Genomic DNA, 24,744 nt, shown 5'->3' on the forward strand with positions numbered 1-24,744 from the left:
CCAGTAAAGGAGACAAAAGTTCCTTTAATTACTGATTCGTTTAATTAAATATTGCCTTTGTACATATTTGGTTTATAAATGTGGAAAACAAGTGGTAATTTAGACACCAGTGGGTGCTACTTTGGCATGATGATGAAATATGGTAAAAACACAAAGAGCTGAAGCTGTGGGGACATTATTGTGGAGGGAGAGGTTAAGCCAAATCTTGGAGGACCAGAGACTCACTGGGACCTGGATTCCTCTCCTCAGCTGGTGGTGGCTGTAAAGGTGAAAGATAAAGTTCAACCTGTGTTGATGAAAACAGCTCCTATACACCCTGAGACGCCTGCATGTTTTCATTCCAGATCACCTCTTGCTGATCAGTTTACCAGAAGAAACACAGTGAAAATTGTTAAACGTAATAACTTCTGATCCCTTATTAAGAAAAAAACAACTGCATTCATCTAAAAAATCCTGAACTCTGTTGCCATAAAAAAATAATCATACTCGATATAAAGAAGATAGAGGCACAACGACACAGATTATCCGCCCGGATTAGCCCCAAATAGAAGTCAGATATGGAACATCAAGACATGATTTTACGGACCCTATTATTGTGATTCATCTTGCAAATTTATATTGAATCATATCTAAAAAAAAAAATTCTCTGTGCCCCAGATTAATCATCATTGAACTTGCCACACTTGTAGGTTGCTCACTGTTTTTGTCACTAAAAGTGTCCTCATTTTAAAAATTTAACTTAAATCACTGAAAAACCTTAATGAAATTCACTTTTACCAGTGGTTTCTTCTTCTTCTTTGCTGCTTTTTTCTGCACACAAAGAGAAACAAAGATCATTAAAGGGCCACAGCAGTTGGCAGATTGATCCTCAAAAAGCAGTCAGAGACTCACCTTTCTCTTTGTGGGTTCAAGCACCTGGTAAGGATCAGCATCCCTTGGTCTGTCAAGCTCCTGGAATGGGAACACAAAGACAATCAACACTTTCCTTTCAGCATTTCAGGAGCAACAAACATGTTGCGTGAGGATTTTCTCACCTGGTAAATACGACCGTTTTCCTCCTTTCAATTCATCAAAGCGGGAGACAAACACAAAAAGATGTGAAATAAGCTTTGAATGCGCATGTCAACTTTGAATGCACATGAGGATTCAGTGTGATGTGAGACTTACAGGTTGTTCAACAACTGCAGGTGGGATGCAGGAAAACTGGAGGGAGCAACACAAGACACAAGAGTTTTACACATATGGGGCAGCTGTGATATCATACTTCCCCTGATCAGCATGTTGGATGGCCTTTTGTTCTCTTGTTAATAGCTTGTAGCTCACTCTTAAGTGACATTTGGTAGTTTACTTAAGTAGAAGAGATGATCCAGAGGAGAACTTTTCACTAACTAATGGGTCATTCTTCAAATGCGGTGCCTTTTGGGTCATAGAAATGGTAAAAAAAAAAAAACTTTTTTATTTTATTTTGATGTTTCTTCTTAAAAGTACGACTCTAAGCTTTATGAAAAGCATAGGTCAATCTCAATCTGCTAAATTTAATATATTTTTTAAAGTTTAATTATTCTAAAAGTTAAAATTAATTTAGTTATTCTAAATTACTCTGTATACAGTCTATGAGGATAACACGGTGGACACTAAATCCAGGGACAAATATTAAACTGCAATTTTAGTCAAAAATATAATTTTTTGCTGATGAAATTATCAAATATATAAAGAACCCCTTATAGCTGAATAAAAATATCCATTTTGGAAAAAACAAAACAAAACAATTTTCTTGAACGAAACAGTGGAAAGGGCACTGGGGACATGGCAAAATATCACATTTTTAATTTTTTTAATGGTATTTTTAAAAAAAAACTGTTCAAGTTTTATGAGTTATATCTTTGTGTTTTTAACAGATAATTAGTGAAATTTCACTAATTCAAAATAAAAAGGTTTTTTTTAATTATATCATTTTCAGAAAATACAGCTGGATTTAGGCTGGGGACGCATAAGGCACCGCATTTAAAGAATGACCCTAATCTGTTCTTACAACCATCAGCCAGAGACAGAGGTGTGGGCCAATGTTGAAAATGCACCAGAGTGCCCTCGTGGAAGCCAAAAAACACACTAATGTAACCTCATGGGGGCTTAAATGTGCACTAAGGTGTCCTCTTTAAAGCCAAAATGCAAACTGGAGTGCCCTCTCTGGCACCAAAATGCTGTGGCTTGTTGGGAGCCAAAATGAACACTTTAGTACCCACTTAGGGGCCAAAACATGCCCTAAAGTGACCTCTTGAGGGCCAAAATGCTCTCCAAAATACACAGAGCTTAGTGCCCTCGTCTTTGGCGAGAGCGTGCTGTGTGTGCCTTTTTTCTTTTTCTTTGACCCATGACTTTCAAAAGGTCTGTGGACGCCCCTGTGTTGAAACAAACAGCGTCTGATGTCTCTGCACTTCCTTCACTGTGTCTCACCTTCTCTCTGAAGAATAACGCCGTAGCGATGATGGCATAAACAACCAGGACCCCATCCAGAATGTAGCACACAGTTGGATCTCTGAAGAAATCCCCTGCAGAAGAAAAATGTAACATCTAAACCAAGGGTCTGCAACCTGCGGCTCTGGAGCCTGATGCGGCTCTTGGACTTTTCTGTAGTGGCTACTTGTAGCTTTAAAAATTATCACTGTAATAATTAATTTCTATTTTTCTTACAGAGGGCATTGATGCTTTAAGACATTGACTCTAGATAAAATCGTACATTAACAGTGTTTTGAAAGAAATATACATCACATCTTGCAATAAAGCCTGGCACAGCTAAACTTCACCTCCTACAACTCCTCCTATTCATCTTACTGCCAACTTGTTAGTTTGGCACGCATGCTTGATATGATAAACAACAAAAAATGAAGAGAAATACTATCAATATGTGTTATCAAATTCAAGTATTCTTTCAAAAATGTTTTGTGAATTTGTAGTTTTATAAATTTCAAAATTTTCCAAAGTTTTGAAGTTTCCCAAAATGTTAAAATTGTGGAGAGTTTACGATTTATTTCTTTTTATTAAATCTTGCAAAGTTTTGAAATTTTAAAACTTTCTGAATTTTTTTCAAGTTAATCAAAGATAAAAAAAAACAAAAAACAAACAAAAAAAAAACATCATTTAGATAACTAGTTCCTAGATTTTAACTATGTATCCAGTTTATACACAGGTTGTCTTTACTGCACAGATAAAGTAGATTTATGACTTTAATCCAGGTGAGCTGTGTCAAAATGGCTCCTGTAAAGGCTGCAGACCTCTGATCAAAACTCTTCTGAAGTTTTCAAATTAAAACAAAAAGCAATTCTGATTTCAATGCCCCAACAGCATGTTTTATCCCTTAAAGTAAAAACATTTTTAGAAAGAACTTAAACTTGAAATAAAATCAAGCAAATAAAACATTTCTTCTGTTTCTTGGTCTTTGATGTAGCCACGATTCCACTCAGAGAAACATCTTTTAATGATCTGATTCTTACTTCAGCAGCTTTGTTATGACCTCACTTTATGTCATAGTATCTGATTTTCTCATTGGTAATGAAGTGTAGAAACAACCAAAGTAGGTCAGAGGCATCACAGTGTGTGTTTCTCTGTGTGTGTATGAATATGTTACAGGATGTCCATTTAGTAACATGGGGTAGAAAAAGCAGCAGATAGTGAGGCTCTGAGCGACACTACAAACAGGAAATAAGTGAGGACATATTTGCACACCAGAACACACTATGTGTGTGTGTCTGTACGTGTGTTCCTGTCTGTGTGAGGGGCTTTGAGGTTGGGCTGAACTCGTTTATCTCTCTCTGTGCGGTTGGAACAGAGGTCGCATGTTGTGAAAATTCAGCCATCGTGTCAGGCTGAACGGGGACGGAAAATGTTCTGAGCTTAGATTATTTTTAAACTTCAGAAAGGAGAATTGTGCCATAACTGAAGCTGAGTGATAGAAACAGTTTCCCACTACAAAGTTCTTCAGATAAAGCTCCAGTTTTCACACATTTTTATATCAATGTGTTCAGTTTTTTCTCACTTATATGTCATGTTTTATAACACCAAGTGCCAACAACATATCGCACTACAAAAACTGAAATCTAAGTGAGTGTTTGTGTCTGACTTTAAGTCAAAACTGTCTTATTAGAGTTAATATGAGCCAAATTCTGCTGAAAAGTCCTGAAAAATGGCAAATTTGTTAAGTCCCTTGGAATACAGGCATGTTTATATTTTTCAACCCAATGGCAGTTTTCCTTCTCTCCATGAGCAATTAAGGCTTCATATCTGTCGTTTAATATCTGAAATAAGGCATTTATCTGGACCCGTCAGGTGAATGCAGCCCATATCAAGTCTAATAAAAAGTCTTTCACTGAAATAAAACACACACACAAGCTTTGATTTTAGTTTTTGCAGTACACACTTTAAATTAGTTGTATAAATGGTTTAATGCAAATGTGCATTCCACCCACAGGGCTAAATTGGTGCAATGCTCTTGTCTGTATGATAAAAGCTAAAATTAGCGACTAGACCTGTGCAGCTGTGCTAACTATACCTGAAGCTAGGCTGAATTAAATGATCAACTAACACAACCTCTGCATAAAATTCTGCCTGATTTTTTTCCCCTAAACTTGCAAAAAAAAATTGAAGCAACTTTTTTAGGTGATTTGGTAAAACTCTTCAGTCCTCAAAGCGTGAAGCTACGAGCAGCAGCTGTTTTATCTTCCATAAAGCAGCACAAACTTGGATTAAACTGACTGAGATCTGACGTGTGTGTGTGTGTGTGTGTGTGTGTGTGTGTGTGTGTGTGTGTGTGTGTGTGTGTGTGTGTGTGTGTGTGTGTGTGTGTGTGTGAGAGAGAGAGAGAGAGAGAGAAAGAGAGAGCTTTTGTTTCTGGCTCGGTGTGTCTGTGTTGTTCTCTGTGAGCTGAGCTGCTCCTGGCTGAACTTTGTGGCAAAAGTTTTGATCTGATCTAAACTCTGAAAAAAAAGTAAATGAACAGGTTTCCTTCAAGCTCAGACAATTCCCCCTTTGTGTTAATAGTTATTACAAGCCGATGATGTGTTCAAAGACTCAAAGGTCGACCCTAAACCTTCGAGAAATGTCCCAAAACACACTCTACCATTCTTCAGCTGAGCAGAGTGGAGTTTAATTGTCAGGTCATACAAAATAAAAAGTTTCCATCTGTAGATTTGTTTCTGAGCATTTTAAACCCATCATGTCTCATCACTTCTCTAGGTGAATATTGATTTACAGAACATGAAGGTATAATTTCATCCTAATGTCAAACTGTCATAGAGTAAAAAAAACAGCCTGCAGCAAAGAAATGAAGTCAGTTTGGTGATAAGCAAAAATACTTTGAAGGTTTTAATATTTCATTTACTGACTTAGCTGAAGAAAACAAACAGCAGGGGTCCACCTTCTTTAAGATTATCTATTCGGGCCTGCTTTTACACTTTCTCTTCATCTTATGATGAGACTTTGAAGATTATTTTAGATTTATTTTATTCCCCTTCAATACAACATCAGATGCAGGAAAAAACGTGGTAATTTGAACTTCTTACAGGTAGGAGGATGTTTTTGCATTAATATGTTAACCTAAAGGCAAATATGTGCATGCTGTTCATCAGACGATCATTTGGCCTCTTTTTCTGCAAACTCAGCTCGTTCATTCATGTTTCCACCTCTCTGAACTCTATTTGCTTATTGTGTCTTATTGTGTGGAAAATGTCTCTAAGTTTCCTTCATGAGCACAAAACCACAAAACTCTGCTCATGCTAAATGAGAAGAATATTCCCCCTCGCCCCACTTTTATTTCTCCTCCATTGTCTTATTTTATACAGATTTTGCAGGTAAATCATCCAGTAAATTGTCAGTAACATGCAAACAGTCACGCTAACATAGTTAAGGTGATACAAAAACGCATATGCTGCAAATATCTTGAATATATGCGCACACACATTTACAGTTAGTCAGAAAAGTGTAGTTCTACATTGTTCTAGATGAATGCCCAGTTTATGCATGGCTTGGGTCAGTCTTCATTCAGTTTTGGTAAACATGCTAAGGAAGTTTGTATTTTTTCAATGCAGAAAATCCAACAGGTGAATCACCAGGTGATCTTAAATCCTCCAAAAAGTGAGCAAGCAGATAACGCAGGTTTGAAAAAGAATCTTTTTCTGAAAACATCGAAAGATCTCCACATCAGGGTTTAAAACCAGAACTTATTTTAACAGTTTAGTTTGAAGAATAAAGTGAAACATCAGTCTCTTAAATGACTCTGTCCATCATCAAACATGCAAAAACCTGATAACCCTTTCTATAATTCTTCATCAAACTCAGTTTAAAATAGTTTTTCTATTTTTATCACTCACCTCCCTCCATGTCTCTCCTCCTTTCCTCTTCGTCTGAGGTGACTTCTTTTATCTGTTTCCTTCTCGTCCTCTGTGTCTCTGTCTCTACTTGCCTCACTCTTCATCTCTCCTCCTCCTCCTCGTTCTGATCAGAGGAAGTGTCTGAACTGACAGCAGGAAGATGAGGTGGACTCAGAGATTGGTTGCTCACACCTAAAAGCATCTTACAAACTTTTGGCACCCACAGTCAACCTCTTTGCTTATGCTGCTCGTGATGCTCACAGATTTCCTCCGAAGTCTGCTGAAACATTGGGTTCATGTGCCAAACATTGGGATTTATTTCCGCCATGGCATTTGGCTGGTGTCATGTGTTTTGCAATCAGCCCAAAGGTTTAGTAATTTCTGGAGCTTTTCTTATTTATGAAATAAAAAAACACTCTTCATCTTTGCATCAGGTGATCATTGGAGGCCTCAGAATATTTTAACATAACACCTTTAGATATGAGTCAGAAATTATTTTTTCCAGCTACTTGCTGAAAGACTTTGTTTCTGCATCTGATTGTGTTACAATAGACTAAAGCAGTGAGTAAGAATCTGATTCATAGGAAAATGTGTCTCTGTTGATGATCTTATCTGCAGGGGAATTGATCTGACGTTACATTCTGGTTCCGTCCTGTTTAACTGTTGGTTTAAAAGGTCAATATGTTGCAACCTGTGATACTCAGATGTGAATGTTGTCCTGTGTGAAGGAAAGGGTTACAGACACAAGACCTCTGCAGCTTTTCAAAGAATGTCTTTCCCCCTGGAGTTGCATAATCACAGTGATCTGTGACACTGACGGAAGCTATTGAACCAGCAGGCGAATAAGAGAGGCTGCAAAGAGGGGACTTAAATTTGTCACTGAGGTGCAAAATGTTTAGAGACCTCTGACTGAGCTCTGACCTTTGAGACCTTTAATTAGACAAAGACATACAAACTCCTGGGCCTTGCTGGAGAACCAATGAAGTGGTTATCGTCATCATGTGAGGCACAGATCCTTTGCATATGAGCATATGCTTATACCACAAATCATGTCTGTTACAAGCAAAGGTCCTTAGTGAAAGCCAAAGAAGGTCGTGATTAAATAGATGTTATTTCCTCAGTTTTTTCCTCAATATTCCAACACATTTTTCTCATTAACCCAAGAAAAAAAGTTTCTCAGGTTATCAAATAATAAAAATAAAAAATCAGTATAATCAGTACAATTTGTGGAAGTGTACGTAGTGTATTTTTAAAATTTTTAAACTTTTTATTTTTATCACTATTTTTACTATTGTATGAATGATCGATAGATTAATCGATTGCTTTGATAAACAAAGACCGTTTTTAATTATTACTATTTAGGGCTTCTATACCTCGGATTATTTTGAGTTTATGTGACATTAAAACCTTGCACATAGATGTATGAATGCTCTGACAGCATTTTACTGTTATAATCGGGCTCAAATGTAAAACTTAATTTTTGACGCTGCTTTTAATAATTTGTTTTGGAAGTGTACATAGTTAAAATGTTTGAGCTTTAAGGTTTTTTTTTTATTTAGCTTAATTGACTATTTTTTTACAACCGTTTCTAATTCTATTATTAGATTTTGTAACATATGTGAATATCAGCATTGTTATAAATTAAGGTTAAAATCCAAAAATGACCAAATCGACGGTTCCTCTCTCGTCTCGCGCCGATTTGTCTGCAACACTCGCCTGTTCTCTCGAGCTGCTGTTTCGTCACGTGACCTCCTGGGTGTTTCTTAAATCGTTGGTCACATGATCCTGATGTCAGTCCGTGCATCGACGATAAAGTGTCACAAGGCGAGCTAAATTCACCTCGAAGGAATCCTTTACGGGGTTTAAAGGACTTGAAATAAGAACTAGAAACATCTGTTTGTCCTTTTAACTTGAAGGAATAATTTTCATCTTGACAAATCAGCCTTTTTATTTATTTTCTCTTCCTGTTTGTTGTGACGCTAAAGTTAGCACAGCTAGCACAACATAGCCTGAGATTTCGCCCTGACGAGCTGAACAACAGCTGAAAAAAACCCGTAAACATGACACAGACCTGCGGAGTCCAGTCAGTGTGCCTGGGAGTCACCTTGCAGCTGATTTTAGGTGAGTATGAGCTCAATTTACTGAACATTTACAGCAGTTTACCTGGCGGACTAATCAATACCGTTGCCTAATACGAAGGTCACTCTCCAAACTAAACTGCGCCAAACTAGCCAGCTAAAACATAGGATTCTTTAATATCTCTGCATATAGTCAATAAAAGTGTATCTGTTGGTTGTCTGTATTGACTCAAGCGAATTTAAAATGCTACAATTGTTACTTTAGGCGGTGGTTGGTTGATTTTAGCTCTCAAAAGTTAGCAAGTTAGCTTCAATCTCAGTTAACACTTATCGATCAGGAGCAAAGGGTCAACTTTCAAGTCTTGTTAGCATTAATTTCAACGAAAGCAACTGTGACACGAAAGAAAAATATGAATAACACTGAAATTATGTTTTATAGCCAGGAAGGTGTACTAATTTAAGTTTGTCAATAAATTAGTGCACAAAACAGCCTTTTCTATCAATACTATTATGAAATATATCGGCTTTACCTGAGTCTGCAAACCTATGTTAACGTATAGCTTTCTCAGCAGAGTATTTGCAAACACAGCCAGGGATAGAAATCTGACACTGGCATAAGTAAACCTCACACTGTACCAAGCAACAGGAAGAGAGGAAATTTAAGGACGACCAAGTAAACTAAACAAAAAAGGAAAGTAAACCGGGGCAAAAATAAACACTGTGTATTTTTTGAAAGATGTTTGTAGGTGTGAATGTGTAAAAAGCAAAAACAACCAGGAACAGACACTTATTGGTGGATTGATGGATGCTGTGACTCAGCAGATATCGGTACAATAAGTTTAAGTGGCATGATATCATGCTTTTATTATCTTGTATATCATATTGCAAAAACAAAGAAAGACTAAAAAGATTGTGGAGAAGAAGTCAGTTTTTACTTGAATGTCAAATCCCAGGAATCATGATTTGGAGTTTAAGTTTGTACACCATGTTCTGTCAGCAAATTTAAAATTTACTGGCTTCCAGACATATTAAAGAGATAATGCGGAGAATACGCAAGTTGTTTTTTGACTGAGAAATTTTCCACTCACTGTAAACTTTGCCACTGAAAATATTATTAATAACGGCTGCTGTGGCTGTGTGCAGGAAATTGCTTCATCACACTACATGGCAGAGATAAAGGGTATTAAAAATGACAGTGCAGAAATAAACAATCCTCTTCTGTGGTCTCTGAAACATCAATGTGTTCAGCCTGTTTCATCAACCAACTGGAAGCTTCTCAAACCGAAAATCAAAATGAATAATAATCTGAAGTAACCTCATCAATATTCCATTATCAGATATATTCTGTATTCGTAATCAAAGACTCATTGGTGTTTTTTTTCTTGCAGCTGCTCTCCTGCACCAGGGTTTTGCTACAGTCGCTCCGCCAACCACTGCTTCCCCACACAAAGAGCCCGGAAGACCTGACAGAGGAGACTACCTGGTTGCTGGCACTAATGGTACTACCTGTTTACGGGCCTCCATGGGTCTCCAGCTCAATGTCTCCTTCAGCTCCGCCTCACTGAATAAGGTGCTTAAACACAAACACATGCATACTACTGGAGCTCAAAGTGTGGTCACAGGAGCTTGATTGAATAGTGTCGCTTTATTTGTTTACAGACTCTGCAGGAGGTTGTGAATCTTCAGCCCAATATGACAAAGACCTCTGGGTCATGTGAGGCAGACAGCGCCTCCTTGAAGCTCTCAACTGACGCTGATAAGACCGTCCTCACTTTCTTCTTCACCCTGGTAAGTTATTTTTGTTTCATAACCATTTGCATATAAACCTCTGTGATGTTTGTATTCTTGCTTGCTTTTGTTTTCACATGTTCTCCCAGAAAAGGCCACTAGATGGCGACTGTTTCTTTAAGGTAAACATGCTGTACTGCTGAGTTAATGGCTTGACATGTTGCTGCTGTTTTCTCTAGAATACTACATCCAATAAGTACCACCTGAATGAAGTGTCTCTGTCTGCTAACTGGCCGGACATGAAAGGTGAGTGCACATTAACTCCAAGTGTGTATCATAGCTGCTTGTAGTCTTTGTAGAGCATTCAGGAGCCTGCTCTTGCCTCAATGATCACTTTCTGTGCTTTCCTTTTTTGAAGAGCCCTTCTCAGGCCACAACAACAGCTTGGACTACCTGCACGGCACTTTTGGCTTCTCCTACATGTGCCGTGAGGAACAGACCCTGGATGTCACCCAGGATTTGTCCATTAACACCTTCCAGCTGCAGGTGCAGCCGTTTGGCCTCAACGGGGGTCAGTTTGGAGCAGGTAAAAGCTTTGACAAGTAGCACAAAATATAACAAATCCTCTCTTTTCTTGTTCTAACGATTCCTCTCTTCTGTCTCTTTTAAAGCTGAGGAGTGCCAGTTAGACGAAGACGACATGTTGATCCCCATCATAGTCGGAGCAGCTTTAGCAGCCCTCGTCCTCATCGTGCTCCTGGCGTATCTCATCGGCAGGAAGAGAAGCCACGCTGGCTACCAAACCATCTGAGGTCCACTCAAAAGTTCACAGAGGCCAGAGCGCTACCCCCCCAGATTAACCCTGTCCTCTGAGACTTAACACTCCACCCTTTCTCCCCTCTATCTCTCCATCCTCCACCCCCTGCCTCTGTGTGTGCTGTTCTTCGCCCTCATCAGTAACACTAGTCACTATCACTCTGTGAAGGTTCTGAATTGACCCACTCCTTCAGTTCAAAAAGAGGGACTTTGTTTGGAGCTTGCAGTGACATAATGAAATAATGATACTGAGCGAGGCAGGGATTGAATGTTGATCAGAGGGTCTGTGCGAGTCCTTGTAACTATTTATGATTTCTGTGAAAGGAACTTTGAGGGATTACGGGATTTGAGGGAATTACTTCTGTAGCTTTTCTTATTGTTCTCTCCGCTTTTTGGGAAACCTTTTTAGTGGTCTTGCTCTGATTAAGGTTTGTTATGTAAAGGGAATATTCCAGGCTGATAAAGAGTTTTTATAGAGTTCAGGATCATTCAGAATTTAGCAAAAAGGATTTTAGGGAACAGACTTTAAACAGTAACCTTATTCTAACAGGGAAATTCAATGAGTCTTCTCGGTAGTTAAGATGACTTCAGGGTGTATTTAATCAAAAGGGTTTGATGATGATTTCTTCTCTTTGCTCAGCTGTGCAGGTACTCAACACAGTTTGTATGAAGGCTAAAAGTGTAGTAGTTTTTTTCCTTTTTCACTTTAAAAAAGAAATATTTTTTGCTGTCCTGCCTAGGGTTGAAAACAGGGTGAGTAGAGTTCTCATGTTGGATGAAGTGAGGCTGCAGCTGGAGGTTAGCAAAGGTTTGCACAAAGATTTGACACAAGCGGGAACAACTCGGCTCTCTCTGCACAATGATAAAAAAGAGCACAAACATGCACCACAAAAAATTGACAGACAACATATCAGTGTGTTGTTTTTACACGTAACTGTTTGCACAGATTGAAAAGATGTTTGTGTTTAGCAGTGAGTCTCAGCAGATAGCTAGGCTACCTGTTCCCCCTGTTTCAAGTCTTAATGCTAAGCTAAACCTAGTGGCTGGTGTTTCATAGTCTGACAGTAAAGTGCTGCTCATCTTAAACTTTTGTTGAGTATTTACCACTCTTAAGGAATTTGCTGTTACAATGTCTTGTCGTGTGCACATGCGACAGGAAAAAACAAAGTATGGTAGGGAAGGGGTGCTCAGGTCAGAGTGAGTAATGTTGAAGTGTTAAATCCACTGTGTGGTTTTGTTAGTGTTTTTTTTTCTTTCTGAGTATGTTGCCACTTGGGGGTTTGATCGCTGAAGTGAAAGAAGTTGCACTAAAGTTTGAGAAGCAGCCCCAAATAATGATTGAAGTGGCCAAAACGCTCTGGTCAGTGTTCATCAGTGCCTTCCCGCTGTGACAGAGCTGGGATCCAAGTAAAGCCAATACCACAAAGGTACTCACTCACTCATCACTGACTCACATCGTGTGCCATCACATCCGGGTCAGTTTGTGTCTCACACAGCCTTCATGTACTGTTACTGTTACTGTTACTACCATGAATATAATATGTTAATTGATAAAGAGGAGAAATGCAGACCTTTGTTTTTTTATGTCCCCCCTCTCATCCAAATATCCATGTAGTGATTTAATACGCTTTTAATGTGTTTGTTTGAACTGTTTTCTAAAGGAGAGGTCAATAAAGTGAATGAACGGTGATGTTTGACTTTGTTTTGCCTCCATATCAGCAGCCCGACCTGTTCCTGTTTGGGTTTGTTTGCTTGGACGACTTCATAAAGGTGCTGTGCCTTAGATTCACTCCAACTACTACTGCTTTTATCAATCACAGTACAAGATAGAAGAATCTCAAGAAAGTAGATATGTCCTGCTTGTTTGAGGGTATTTTTTTAATATATGCAGATTTAGTCTTTGACTTGTAAACACTCTCCTTAGACGACTTAAGGGAAAGCTCAAAACACTGTTCAAACACAGGCATTTAAAAAGATACCAAGTATGTGAGCTGCTTTGGTTGCTGCTACAGTTTTTCTTTAGCTGTGTTGGGGTAAGCCGTTACATTTGTCCTCAGGCACATGGAGTCACGTAAATTTATACACAACAAGATACAAATGTAGAAGAAATACAAAACGACTAAATTAGGATCAAAACAAAGGGATTAGGAAGTAAGTGTCAAATAAATGATCAAGAACATCCAGAACCAGTAATTCTGTGCCATAATAAAGTAATGAGGAAGCAGTGTTTACAAAATGCCCATGGCTGTAGGATACTCAGACTATAGATCTAAAGCTGTTCTTTTATTTGTAATTCATTGCACATTATTAATAAACATTATATAATATTATTCACAGTGACTCAGCACTTGAAGGATTTTAGACCTCTAAGCCTCAGCTTTGGGTCCCGGGTGAACAGTTTTAGGATATAATCTTACATCATGAGTTCAACTTACCCTCACCTTTATCTGGATGAACATTAGGCCACTTATTGTGTTTCATTTAACAACAACAACAGGTGAAACAAAGCCTCAGTCAATTACGACCACAGTGTGACTTCATCAATAGAAACGTCTGTTCAGCAGTGTCTCAGTGTAAACAACATAAATTCCTTTATTCTCCCCAGCAACAACACTAATTTCCTCTCTCTCATTCTACTTCTGCAAAAAAAAAAGAACTAAAGTGCACATAAATAAAAATATGACAGATTTGTAAGGTTTTCACAAAGTACCAGCTTTGACAGCTCAGAGGCTGCAGCACACCCTTTATAAATATTTTCTGTCAGCTGATTTGTTATAGAAAATATAAAAGAAGCAAATAAAATGAAGCAGTGATGTAACTTTGGTAAAAGGTAATCTTTCCTGATCGTTCGGAGTTTATTCTCACTCTGGATAAAAGATCATGGCCCTCGAGATTCCTCCTCCAGTATTCGCTGTCTGCATTTCTCTCTCAGTTTATCGATTGTTGTCATAGAAAGGCTTCCTGGTTCTGTGAAGATTTTCTGTAAAAAACAAGAAAGAAAAAAAGTCATCTAACAGATTGAACAACAACAACAGCATGTCTGGAGATATGACGCACAGCTTGACAAACTAACATCTGTTGACTCTAATTTCACAAATCTCCCACTCAGAAGAATATTTCCATCTCACCTGCATGAAGGTGTGACAGTCCAGAGTGAAACTTCCCCCAGTGATGTGTTTGAAGCACTCACACACGTCGATCAAAGAGCGAGCTCTCAGGATCTCCGGCTGGTGGTGAATGATGAGCGTCAGAGCAACACGGAACAGAACCTTAGAGCCTTCGTAGAAAAGACAATCCCAGACCCGCAGAACTGTCTGCAGGAACAAGAGACCAAAGTTATTTCAACTGCACAAATCTCACCTGTGTCACTCATTTGCACAAACATCTCCTCACCTCAATTGGGAGAATATCGATGTAGAGGCAGATGAACCAGCGAGACACTACCAGCGTCCATATGCCTGGAAACTGGGCCATGAGCTGCCCCACTGCAGGAGCTTTAGACTTCACCAGCTCCCCGAGGACCTCCTGATCAGTCCTCAGGCCCAACATGGCGGGACTGTAATAGTCTGAAAACACAGGAAGTTGATGAGCTTTGCTGCTTTTTGCATTTCAAGTACAATGCTCCTACAAGTTTGAGACCTGTGCTCTGGCTGTTTTTATTGGTTATTGACTCGTGACACGTCACATGATCCTGGCTCTGTACCTGGGAGCATTCTGCCCAGCAATGCATCCATGAGCCAGAAAGAGTTCTCTTCATCTTTGGTGATGATGATGAGGTAGCCAGCGATGAAGTTCATACCCTGGATTAAACAGAGACAGTCTTATGAAGAGTCTTTGGCACAGGCTCCTAACTTCTAACTCACTTCTCAGTAAACCTTTCCATAGCTTGGCCTGTTCTTCACTGAGCCCCTTTTTGAGGCTCCTGACATGCTCAGAATAAACAAAGTTTATCTCTGAAATTGAAAGCTCTGCATTATCTTGGTATCACAATCAAGGTAACACTTGTGAGATTTCACCAGAAGTGTAAAGTTTCTCTCCTTGTGTAAAAAAAATACTTCCCTTTATAATAAAAATCCCGTTTTAAGATGTGCACAGAGGCCTAAAGAGGCGGGAGGAGAGCATTGCTCATGTTGTGACCCATCAGACGCAGAGGAACTTGTTGGTTCATATTCATCTTGACTGTTGAATAATTATATAGGCAAATTTAAAATATTGACAAATAAACTAGAACCAAGTCCTGGAGACTGCCTTTGTGCCACTCACACTAATGGTGACCCAGGAGATGACAATAAGTGGTTGATGAAGCTGGAAATTGTTTGCAAAGTATCACGGTAAATTAAGTTTCTACTCAAAAACAGCAAAGGCGAGACAAAATTTTGAGTTGTGTCTCTCAAACGCAAGTGTTCATTTGGCTGCAAGGTTAAGGTATGTATGAGGTTATGGTTAAGTTTCTGAGTTGCCACTTGTGTAGAATTAAGCATGGCAGACTGGCTCATTGATGAATGAGATGATGAATGTAGTTTCGATGCGTGGCAGTTCCTGGTACCAGGGGTGTCAGGGAAGAAGAGGTTTAAGCTGTACCACATCCACTCCTCATAGTACCACCCCCTAACACAACCAACAGGGATACGTGACGTTGCAGTTCAAACTCCTGGGAGCATGATTTGGTTTAAATCCTGTCCATGTAAATCCATGTATTCAAATAGCTGAGGTACAAGCCGGTCCTGTTCTTAAGACAAACAGAGGTTATGTGAAGTGAGCAGAGATGTTTGCTTCACCTGGCAGTAACCCACAGCCTTGTTATGGTGTCCGTAGGCCAGCAGCACATTGAACAGAGCTCTCTGCAGGCTCGGCTCTGCTTTGCTCTTAAAGAGGACGTTATCAGGAAAGGTCCTGTGCATGTCTGTCAGAAAACATCGCAGGATTAGTGTCATGATATAGACACACAGGTGTATGTCTAAGTCTCGTGGTGCACCTGTGCGGATGGTTTCCTTCAGAGTGGTGTCATGCTCCATGGCCAGCAGAGACTGGTAGTAACCAGGGTTACCCTCCATTTGTTTCTGAGCTCCACTTGCTGCCATCCAAATCCTGGCTCGGTGCTCATTTGGCACACCTTTACGCACGTACCTTTTCACTTTTAAAAAGAGATTTTAGAAAGACATGACATGAACAAACCAAAAGAGAACAGCTGCTTCACAGAGTTGTACCTGTCACATTCTTCTCTACATGTGGTTTCTCCTGAAGGAGCTTGGACCACCTCATGGATCTCCTGTCTAGGACAGCTACATACTCATTCATCATCTCTTTGTAGGATTCAAAATCATGACGTCTCTCAAAGCCGTAGGGGTCGATCCTGCAGGGGAAACATTTCATACACAGAGTGAGACAAAGGCAGCTGCTCTCCTCCTCATCCTGTCTGTCTTTCTTTCTTTCCCATGTTTCATGATGAGAGACTCAACAACCACCAGGGGATTGGATTTCTTTTGGCGAGATCAAATGCCTCTGCTGGATGATGAGTCAGTTTTAAGTTACTTCAAGAAGGATTACGCCAAGGAGCTAAATGACTGATGAAAAATAAGTTAGTAAAATGCTCCTAGAAATGTCACTAACACAAAATTCTCAAAGAACATCATATTTTTGCTGAGCTTTGTAGCTTTTACTGTTCTGTGAATCATACACATACAAAGAGGAAACACACTGGGAGAAGTAACAAGTGGTTAAGGGAGAAAGAGCAGTCCATAACTTTAAACAAGTATAATCGACACACATTCATGTAGGGCTCACCTTTCACTGTCATTACTAAGAGTCTGCGCAGCTTTTCCGGTAACTTCCATTTCCCGGCTGTCTCTGCAGATAAATTCGTCCACCTACACTATGAAGAACCTGCACTAAGAAGCTCTCTTCATTTGTTAGAGTAGTAAAGGAGCTGACTGCTGTCAAAGTAAATAACAAAGCAGACTGAGTTTCAACTGTCTCACCTTACAGTGTCCACTGAGGGGAGGGGCCCGTTTCAGTAACACCCAGGTAACATCCACAGGTAGACAGGTAAGAGCTTTATTTGCATACCAAACAAACAGAGGAAGAGAAAAAGCAAGGTTTGCTGCTATATCCCCTTCCTAATTCATGCTCTGAACTGAACAGGTAGTGTGTAACAGGTGGACCAGCAGAGACAAAAACTCTTCTTTCCCTTTTTTAACCAGTCAGTAAATTTTATATCTTTACCAGACTTGAAGCAATGAGTGCAAAGTCCTCCTCTGTGACTTTATGTGCTGTAGGTATTTTACAACAAGTCCACGCTGCAGGATGCCAGGAGTGTGTAGAGGGACTGAATCCATCTCAGTGTAAAGTTTGGTGGCATCTAGCTGTGAGGCTGGAGATTGCAGCCAACTTAAAAAAATTGATAACCCTGACCTTAGGTAACACAGTGCATTAATATCACATTACACTTTCCTTTATGAAATCTCCATCCTGATAACTTGATGCTTTAAAAGATCATAATCAATGTGTTTTTTTATTTACAACAGATCACATGAAACTCAAACCTTCAAAGTGTTGATCTCCTAAACCTGCAGTCCTGTGAGCTCTGTGTGCTCTTCGTTTAGTAGTTCACCCTTAAAAATCCCATCCATCAGAAAATCTGATCTGATGATGAAATCATCTGCAGCTCAAAAATCAGACCGTACTGGAGCTTAAAGCTGCAGGAAGTGACTTTATGAGGACTATAAACATATCTACAGATAAAGATGTGCACAAGGGAAACATTAGCCAATTAATGTCTCATTTTTACCAAAACCTGTTATCTCTGAGCTAGTTTCATTACTTTCAAAGAGAAGCCCAACATTTAGTTATAATGTGACGATGGGATGTCAGTGTCTGTTATTAACAACAAAAGAAACATTTACATGTCAGATTATGAAAAAAACTCATGCTTTATTCATCTTTCTGAAATGAACAATATACTTAGGCTACTCACATGGTGTATCAACAATATATTCAAATGTTCACTACCGTCAGTAACACTGGACACATGGGCTTGAACAGAAACATAAATATTGAACAGATATTTATTCTTAAGGCTTACTTTGTTGTCCTGTTGTCGCTCTCTTTAGTGTCCTGGTTTCTGAGCTGAGCTCTGCACCGCTGTGACGCACACATATGTGCCATGCAATCCTAATGGTCTGTTATTTCTTCATGTAAATGCTGCTGAAGCGTCACTTTTCTCATCCCTCAGAATGATCACCTTTTCAAAGTTAAACTCTCCCTCACAGTGGGAAAGAAAGCAAAACAGAGGTGTATTATTGACAAGACCGGACGTGGTGACTTTAAGATTTAAGACCCACTCAGACCAAGATCAACAGGACAAATGAGTTCCATTAACATCACTTATTGGAGCCAGCACAGCTTTTCCTGTAGTGAGAATGTGAATCAGCCTGAGGTGATGCAAAATGTGTTAAACATGCTTTCAATAAGAAGCTCACAACTCCATGACTCGACACGTCCACCTAATAATTAAACCAACAGCATATCATCCACAATATTGAGGCATCCCGAGAGAGATCGTAGCATTTACTGTACATAAAAGAATCCTCTTTTGCATTTATAAATTGAACATATTTATATTATTCTTCATATAGCTGTCTCTGTAAACTGTCCCAATAGATACAGTATGTACAGTAAAAACTGCAACAGTTGTGTTGGTGCTGGTGTAGAGAGCACTCTGTCCCAAAGTGAGAGTAAGACATGGGATCTTTGCACAGTCACTCAGAGCTTCAGAAACAAAGCAAAGCTGACTAGGAAGAATCCTACAACACTCAGCGTCCTCCTCTCCAGTCCCCTTAGAGAACACACAGCCAGTGAGCCTCCTTGCAGTGCCGTGTCCTTCCTGCTCACAGGGCCTGACAGGTAGAGCCCCACCTGGAGCAGAGCAGAGGGGGCGTCCAGGACACTGAGAGTCCAGCAGCAGGGGCGGAGCTGAATCTGGCCGTGTCCACGCAGCGCCTCAGTCGCATGAGGTCAATAACACGTGGCCAGAAGCTCTGGTAGTTTTTACTCAGCTCCCCAATAGGTGCTTTCCTGACAGTTTCAAGTGCTTCTGTTTGCTCTACAATTTTCACTTTTTTTGTACAAGTCTTAAAAAAAACTATGAAGTCACTGTAAAAGAAACGACGTTCTGGATTTCCAGAGGCGAGCTTTGATTTAGAGAGTTTTACGTTTTGATCCTGTTACAATCGGTCGAGCAAATTCCACAAAATCATCTATAAGGACGGGCCACGCTCCTGAGTGAGAAAGGAGAGGATATCGTTACTGTCACAGCTGTAAAGCTTTATATGCTGCATCCATATGAATTCAGACTAAATAAAACGGACAACAGACTTTCCAACAAGTGGAGGGGCAGCACACTGGAAATGGAAGTTTTTATTTTTGTCTGTTGTCTGTCTGAATCCATGTGATGCACAATGTGAACTAACATTATTTATCCAAACTCACCTTCTTCATCATAGTTTGACATGTCGTCTGCAATCATGTTACCAAAGTCCAACAATAGGTTCCAAGTGTCCTTTGGGATGGATCGTTTATGGTGTTCCTGAAATGGAGAAGAGTGGATGAACATGTTGTATACTTCACAAAAAGTTAGTCTTACATTTCTGGATAAAAGGTGACGCAATTTCTGCCATGGTGTAAGCTACTAGACTATAGCTGATATATTTAAATCTTACGCTCACCAAAAGAAATCTATTCCAGAGATCGAGGAACTTAAATCGCCCTGACAGAACCAGGTTCCAGTAGGCTACAGCCATCTCCAGGTCTAGACTCAAAGAAAAATCACATTAATCCAACAGAGGATTTGTATTTGGGAAGCTCTTGTTGTCATTCAGTCTTCTTACCAAGACCCTTTTGTCCAGGATTTTTGGCAAAGTTGAAGGTGAACTGGTAGAAGTCCTTAAACTTTCCACTGTCTTTGAGTTCCTGCTCTAATCGTGGCAACAGAGCCTTCAGCTTCTCTGGACTGTCACACCTTCAATACATAAAAACAATTAGGGAATCAAGGACAAAACAAACTGATTGAACACAAAAATACTTAAACTAGCTGTAACACAACATACTAAACAGTGATGACTAATCAGCTAAAGTTAACTTTGACACGTGAAGCTCAAAGCACTTCCACCCACCCATGAAGACACTGAATACTCAAGCTGTGGTTGAGTGAGTCTAAATATAGACAGCCTTTCCTCTCTGGAGCTACACGAATAGACCCACCATGCAAAGACACCTCAGGCTCAGTGTTTGTGTCCCACTTTGGGAGCATGTCACACCCTGTTGATGTCAACACTCACCCCAGCTCGGTCATTCCCTCAAGAAACTCCTTCTTGGTAAACTCGCACTGAGTGGCTGCCCGAAACTTCCAGGCTACGACCAGCACCGTGATGCTGGCCGGATCCAGCGAGAGGTCATCACAAAACTGCTGGATCCCATCGATACCGATTTTATTCTCATCCTGAGGATCTGTTAAAGGAATAAACTGTTTATCTGACAGCTTTCGCAATCAAGCAGCATACAGTCTTTCATGAAACAAACGTATCTTTTGTGACAGAAATCTGGTGACACCATAATGCACTCACCTTTGTAGCGATTGTAGAGCTGCTCCAGCCGTTTCCGGTCTACTGATGTTTTCATGGATTCCTTACAGTACAGATCTGGATTCTGAAAGTAGTTGTCCGTAGCAACTTCTAGTTTCCAATCATTCTGCGTGAGGCAGTACACAGCTGTTTTTTCCCCAGCCTGTGTGAAGGACATGAACTGTCGTACCTTGTCCCTCTGCGAAGACTTCAGCTTATGCTGCGTAAGTACAGGACAGGGGCTGTCAGACACAGGCCCAATCAGAGCAGGGAGCACAGACAACAACACACAAACACAGACTGAAACACAAACAAAAACACAGAGCGAGACACACACATCTACAGGCATTCAGGCAACAGAGAGAGGGACGGGAACGACAGGGAGACACTCAGAAACACTCTGACACACATTTCAAAAGGTTAGTCTGCCACACTCACAAACACACACTGAAGTTGGTGAGCCAAGACGCAGAGCCGGTAATTATGTCCTGTCCAAAAGCAACATGGGCTTTTCTGAAGGGGATGTTATGGATTGTCAGAGCACATGCTGTACCCGAATGGGGCCCCTCAGATAACTACAGTCATAGATGTAACATGAGCAGGGCAATGGGATGCCACCAACTGGACCTCGAGGTGCAACAAGTCTGGAGAGTAACACAAGCACTCCTGCCCAAAAATAATTGCCAATATTAAAAATAAGGGAAAGAAATCACTTAAAATGTATTTTTATAACAAGCTATTCAACATGGTTATGTTTTATTTCTCTTTGTGTCTTACAAAGTTAAGCCATAGGGACTATTAGCACACATTTAACTGGCAAGTTTCAGTCAGTAAATTCAAAATATTGCATCTTTACTTTGGTACATCTGATCTATAGGAAGTCTATGATTTTGAACAAGTAATTTTAAAATCCTTTAGTGTCCTGAGATATCACCCAGCTGTATCAAAGACAAACAAACAAACAACCCTGCCATCATCTCACAGCTGCTGCAGCGTCACAGACACTTGACAGAAGAGCATTTCCTGAAACCGGAGACTGTAACTCTTGGAGTCCACAATGACTGCACCAATCCTCACCGATTATTGTCAATAACACTCACATGAAATTAGACATGTACCTCAACAGCACGGATGACTGTGGGTAGCATAGGGTTAGCATGTCAACAAACCACCAGCTTCTACTTCTACAAGCTAACGTAAGCTAAGTTAGCCAGAATGTATCACTGACATTTATCAGAGAATAGTATCAATGAAATATCTTAACATTTTGGTTATAACTGTGTAAGAATTAAACCTAAACGCCCCTGTGTGTGTCTGCCTATGAGACCGAACTGCTGACCTACTCACTGCCGAAGTTACAGACTACCAAAAAGGGACGTGTAGCTAGCTAGCTGCTCTCAAAATATCAACTGACCTTCCCTGGAACAGCAGCGAACACAAGAAATGACCATTATAGGCTCAAAAAAACACGACAAAGCATGTGCTTTAATAACACAGCAGCAATCCTCAATCTAAGCACTAATGGCACTAAAGACACTGCATGGGTTTGTGTTTATTTTGGTTACCTACCATTTTCACACCCGCTGTTTAACCAGTTTGGGAGCCCGACTGTCGTTCATTGTACGCATGCGCGAAATCAGCCATGCAGTTATCAGAGGTTTCAATGAAAGTATGAGGTTTACAGAAAGACATGATTTTTAATTCAATCCAGGATTTTTTATCAGTATAAAATCACTATTGTATATTTTCATGTGAGTTGCTATTTAAAATAAATGCATTTTGCATTATCATTTAAAACAGGAAAACTCTTAAAACTGCAAATACTTTCTACAATAAAACCTTATCACTAGCTTTTTTTTCTTTTTGTAGAAATTCTAGCTAATAAAACAGCTTAAAGAAACTGTAAAACTGCACCTGTTAATGTACTTTTCACACCACCTACTGGCCTAGTTATATACAGATGCACAGTCGACAGATGGTATTAATTTATCCAGAACCATAAGAAGAATCTTGCTTTGAAAAAACAAAACAAAACAAAAACTTTATTGCAGTGTAAATACCAATACCAAAATGCAGAGGGGCTGAGATTCTCAAAAGCTGGGTAGGAAAATGACTACATTATCTCAAATATACTGTAATTTAGTAGGTTTTTGGGTATTATTATTATTATTATTGTTATTATTATTATTATTATTATTATTATTATTATTATTATTATTTTATTTATCTTTTTATTTTTATTTTATTCTTAGTAGTTTCTAAACCAGTACTTTTTCTTTTGTTTTACTACACCCATATAGATTTTCATTCATCCAGGTCATGTTTTTTTTCTGGAGACAAGGCAACTGGACTTCATAGAGTGTCTTACTATTTGAAACTGCATCATTAAAGCAAAAAAAAAAAGAAAAAAGAAAAAAAGAAATTGGTGAAAAGCAAAAAATTTAAAAGATTTCTTTCAACAACATGACGGTGAACCGACTAGCTTTCCCAGTGTTTAGATGAACAAATGTTTTGAAAAAATCCGTAGCTCTCACCATTGTCTGGCAGGCTTTTAACTACAACCTGAGTTTGATCAGCACAAGCTGTCATTCATAATGAACTCTTTGCACAGCAGGCTGTGACTTGATGCAAGGGAACAGTCTACAAAGTGCCGTACAAAAATAAAGATGCTACAAAAAAAGAGGTGCAAGCACATGTTCACTTTGACAGGTTTCATCAGATGTTACTTAGATTTTATTGGGCAGAATTCAGAGGTAGAATAAGTGCACGCTCAGCTAGAATATGTGGGTCACGGGGTTAAAGGGGCCTCTTTTGCCCCCTGAGAGGTTAATCCAGCCAGAGGGCAAATGAATGTTCCGGTGAGATCTCTGCTATAATAGAAGTATGTTGATGTGTGAAATACACACATGTATACGTATGTGTGCATTATTGAACATAAATATTACCATTGGTGATTTGTACCAGAGTAAGCTTGAAGCTAATTTTTGTCTGCAGCCTCTGTCCCTTAGTGTACAAATAAAGAAAATGGGATTGAATTGAAGCAGTTAACACACTTGCATTACATAAAAGAATAGTACTCTCTAAAGACAACTTTTTGGGCTGACCCGGGCTCAGCTGAACTTTATCTCATGTGAAAAGAATGAATACACCCTTCAACAAGTGTGAAACACACACACAGCCCTGTTGCTGATAGAGTATCTGTTGATGTCAGCCTTCCTCTTTTTTGTTTCAGAATGAAAAGGCTTGAATTTAACATTTAAATTTCAGTCTATAGTAGACCTTCAGGGTGCAAGATGCAAGCTAACATTTATACAGGGGGAAAACTTTCTGTAGGAAAGGCCAGGTATGGTTGTAACACTTTTTGCTTCAGCTCCTCCAACACTCTGAATTTTTGAGTCAGAGTTCTCTAACTTTAATGCAAAGTTCCCATATTTGTTGACTGTATATGGCACCAATTTAAACCTCTGCAAGAATACCAGACCTCATGAGGTGATGTCAAACACACAGTGGTCCTTTGTTCAGGTTGTAACACATGCTGGAGTAAGTTGTAACAATTAGACAAAAAAAAAGAAGCAAAAACAGAGGCCACGTGCCTCGAAAAGAGGTTTATTGAAATAGAACAATCAAGAACAATGTCTCTCTCTGCGACTGACAATAACTCACTTTCTGTTTGACTTGCTGCTGCTCCAGTAACCTACACTGGGATACCACTGGTCCAGTAACCTTCACTGGGACATCACTGGACCCTTAGCTTCTGCAGTGATTTGTAGTAACATGACAGATCCCCCGTGCCTTCGTGACTGATCTGACTGACTTACTGTTCTTTGTAACTTCATCAGATGCTTTTTTAAAACATCTACAGGCACACCCCTGCCAGTCTTTCTTTTCCACTTCCTAGGCATTATGTAACAATATCAAAATCAAGAATATTTTCTTAGTTGGAAAAAGGGGATGATTGTAACACTTTTTAAACATGAGTTACAACCCACCCCACCCCTGTCAGCCAGTGTTAAGCTAGCTGTATTAGCATAGTGGATTAAACTAGCGTGGGAAAGATTAATCACATTTTGCCTGAGACACTGCAATTTATTCTGATATAAGTCAAATGGTTTTTATCTGGAATAGTTTAAGTACTAAACAAAG

The 24,744-nt window shown here is 39.5% G+C and overlaps 4 protein-coding genes across 6 annotated transcripts; 1 reads left to right on the plus strand and 3 right to left on the minus strand.

Annotated features, from left to right (window-relative positions):
* Positions 1–87: 87 nt before the first annotated feature.
* On the minus strand, positions 88–6,483 carry LOC141808821 (T-cell surface glycoprotein CD3 zeta chain-like). The gene is made up of 7 exons (XM_074695547.1): positions 6,363–6,483; positions 2,455–2,549; positions 1,168–1,203; positions 1,035–1,058; positions 892–951; positions 778–810; positions 88–259 (listed from the first exon to the last, which is right to left on the minus strand). The coding sequence occupies exons 1-7, from the start codon at positions 6,370–6,372 to the stop codon at positions 194–196; spliced, it is 324 nt and encodes a 107-aa protein (XP_074551648.1). The 5' UTR covers positions 6,373–6,483; the 3' UTR covers positions 88–193.
* A 1,639-nt stretch (positions 6,484–8,122) lies between these two features.
* lamp1b (lysosomal associated membrane protein 1b) lies at positions 8,123–12,689 on the plus strand. The gene is made up of 6 exons (XM_074695546.1): positions 8,123–8,483; positions 9,829–10,010; positions 10,100–10,228; positions 10,408–10,474; positions 10,587–10,754; positions 10,840–12,689. The coding sequence occupies exons 1-6, from the start codon at positions 8,423–8,425 to the stop codon at positions 10,977–10,979; spliced, it is 747 nt and encodes a 248-aa protein (XP_074551647.1). The 5' UTR covers positions 8,123–8,422; the 3' UTR covers positions 10,980–12,689.
* Positions 12,690–13,590: 901 nt separating this feature from the next.
* On the minus strand, positions 13,591–16,818 carry LOC141808799 (growth hormone-regulated TBC protein 1-A-like). The gene is made up of 8 exons (XM_074695512.1): positions 16,769–16,818; positions 16,192–16,337; positions 15,960–16,118; positions 15,763–15,887; positions 14,688–14,784; positions 14,378–14,550; positions 14,113–14,298; positions 13,591–13,964 (listed from the first exon to the last, which is right to left on the minus strand). The coding sequence occupies exons 1-8, from the start codon at positions 16,816–16,818 to the stop codon at positions 13,863–13,865; spliced, it is 1,038 nt and encodes a 345-aa protein (XP_074551613.1). The 3' UTR covers positions 13,591–13,862.
* Positions 16,819–17,838: 1,020 nt separating this feature from the next.
* On the minus strand, positions 17,839–22,237 carry dcun1d2a (DCN1, defective in cullin neddylation 1, domain containing 2a). 3 transcript variants are annotated; one of them, XM_074695516.1, is made up of 7 exons: positions 21,040–21,306; positions 20,605–20,821; positions 20,320–20,488; positions 19,870–20,000; positions 19,708–19,790; positions 19,472–19,568; positions 17,842–19,260 (listed from the first exon to the last, which is right to left on the minus strand). In XM_074695516.1, the coding sequence occupies exons 2-7, from the start codon at positions 20,777–20,779 to the stop codon at positions 19,181–19,183; spliced, it is 735 nt and encodes a 244-aa protein (XP_074551617.1). In that variant the 5' UTR covers positions 20,780–20,821; positions 21,040–21,306; the 3' UTR covers positions 17,842–19,180. The 3 variants fall into 3 exon arrangements, with proteins under 3 accessions (XP_074551614.1, XP_074551617.1, XP_074551616.1); XM_074695515.1 differs by lacking the exon at positions 21,040–21,306 and adding an exon at positions 22,171–22,237 and having other exon boundaries at positions 17,843–19,260; XM_074695513.1 differs by lacking the exon at positions 21,040–21,306 and having other exon boundaries at positions 17,839–19,260; positions 20,605–20,965.
* Positions 22,238–24,744: the final 2,507 nt, after the last annotated feature.

Source organism: Halichoeres trimaculatus, unplaced genomic scaffold (assembly GCF_033239565.1).
Source record: "Halichoeres trimaculatus isolate MK-OKI-2021-1 unplaced genomic scaffold, fHalTri1.1 fHalTri1_scaffold_19, whole genome shotgun sequence".
In the NCBI taxonomy this organism is placed as follows: domain Eukaryota; kingdom Metazoa; phylum Chordata; class Actinopteri; order Labriformes; family Labridae; genus Halichoeres; species Halichoeres trimaculatus.

What these genes read in the sequence shown, in the direction of transcription:
- dcun1d2a (XM_074695513.1), bottom strand. Translation starts at nt 20,950, where the DNA reads ATGCCTGTAGATGTGTGTGTCTCGCTCTGTGTTTTTGTTTGTGTTTCA. An exon ending in GCTCTACAATCGCTACAAAG is followed by an intron (nt 20,489 to 20,604) that starts GTGAGTGCATTA and finishes TTCCTTTAACAG; the next exon opens with ATCCTCAGGATGAGAATAAA. An exon ending in GAGGGAATGACCGAGCTGGG is followed by an intron (nt 20,001 to 20,319) that starts GTGAGTGTTGAC and finishes TATGTATTGAAG; the next exon opens with GTGTGACAGTCCAGAGAAGC.
- LOC141808821 (XM_074695547.1), bottom strand. An exon ending in CGTTATTCTTCAGAGAGAAG is followed by an intron (nt 1,204 to 2,454) that starts GTGAGACACAGT and finishes TGCTCCCTCCAG; the next exon opens with TTTTCCTGCATCCCACCTGC. An exon ending in TTGAACCCACAAAGAGAAAG is followed by an intron (nt 811 to 891) that starts GTGAGTCTCTGA and finishes CTTTGTGTGCAG; the next exon opens with AAAAAAGCAGCAAAGAAGAA.
- LOC141808799 (XM_074695512.1), bottom strand. Translation starts at nt 16,818, where the DNA reads ATGGAAGTTACCGGAAAAGCTGCGCAGACTCTTAGTAATGACAGTGAA. An exon ending in GAAGGAAACCATCCGCACAG is followed by an intron (nt 15,888 to 15,959) that starts GTGCACCACGAG and finishes GTTTTCTGACAG; the next exon opens with ACATGCACAGGACCTTTCCT. An exon ending in ACTGTCACACCTTCATGCAG is followed by an intron (nt 13,965 to 14,112) that starts GTGAGATGGAAA and finishes TGTTTTTTACAG; the next exon opens with AAAATCTTCACAGAACCAGG.
- lamp1b (XM_074695546.1), top strand. Translation starts at nt 8,423, where the DNA reads ATGACACAGACCTGCGGAGTCCAGTCAGTGTGCCTGGGAGTCACCTTG. An exon ending in CACCTTGCAGCTGATTTTAG is followed by an intron (nt 8,484 to 9,828) that starts GTGAGTATGAGC and finishes TTTTTCTTGCAG; the next exon opens with CTGCTCTCCTGCACCAGGGT. An exon ending in TCACTTTCTTCTTCACCCTG is followed by an intron (nt 10,229 to 10,407) that starts GTAAGTTATTTT and finishes TGTTTTCTCTAG; the next exon opens with AATACTACATCCAATAAGTA.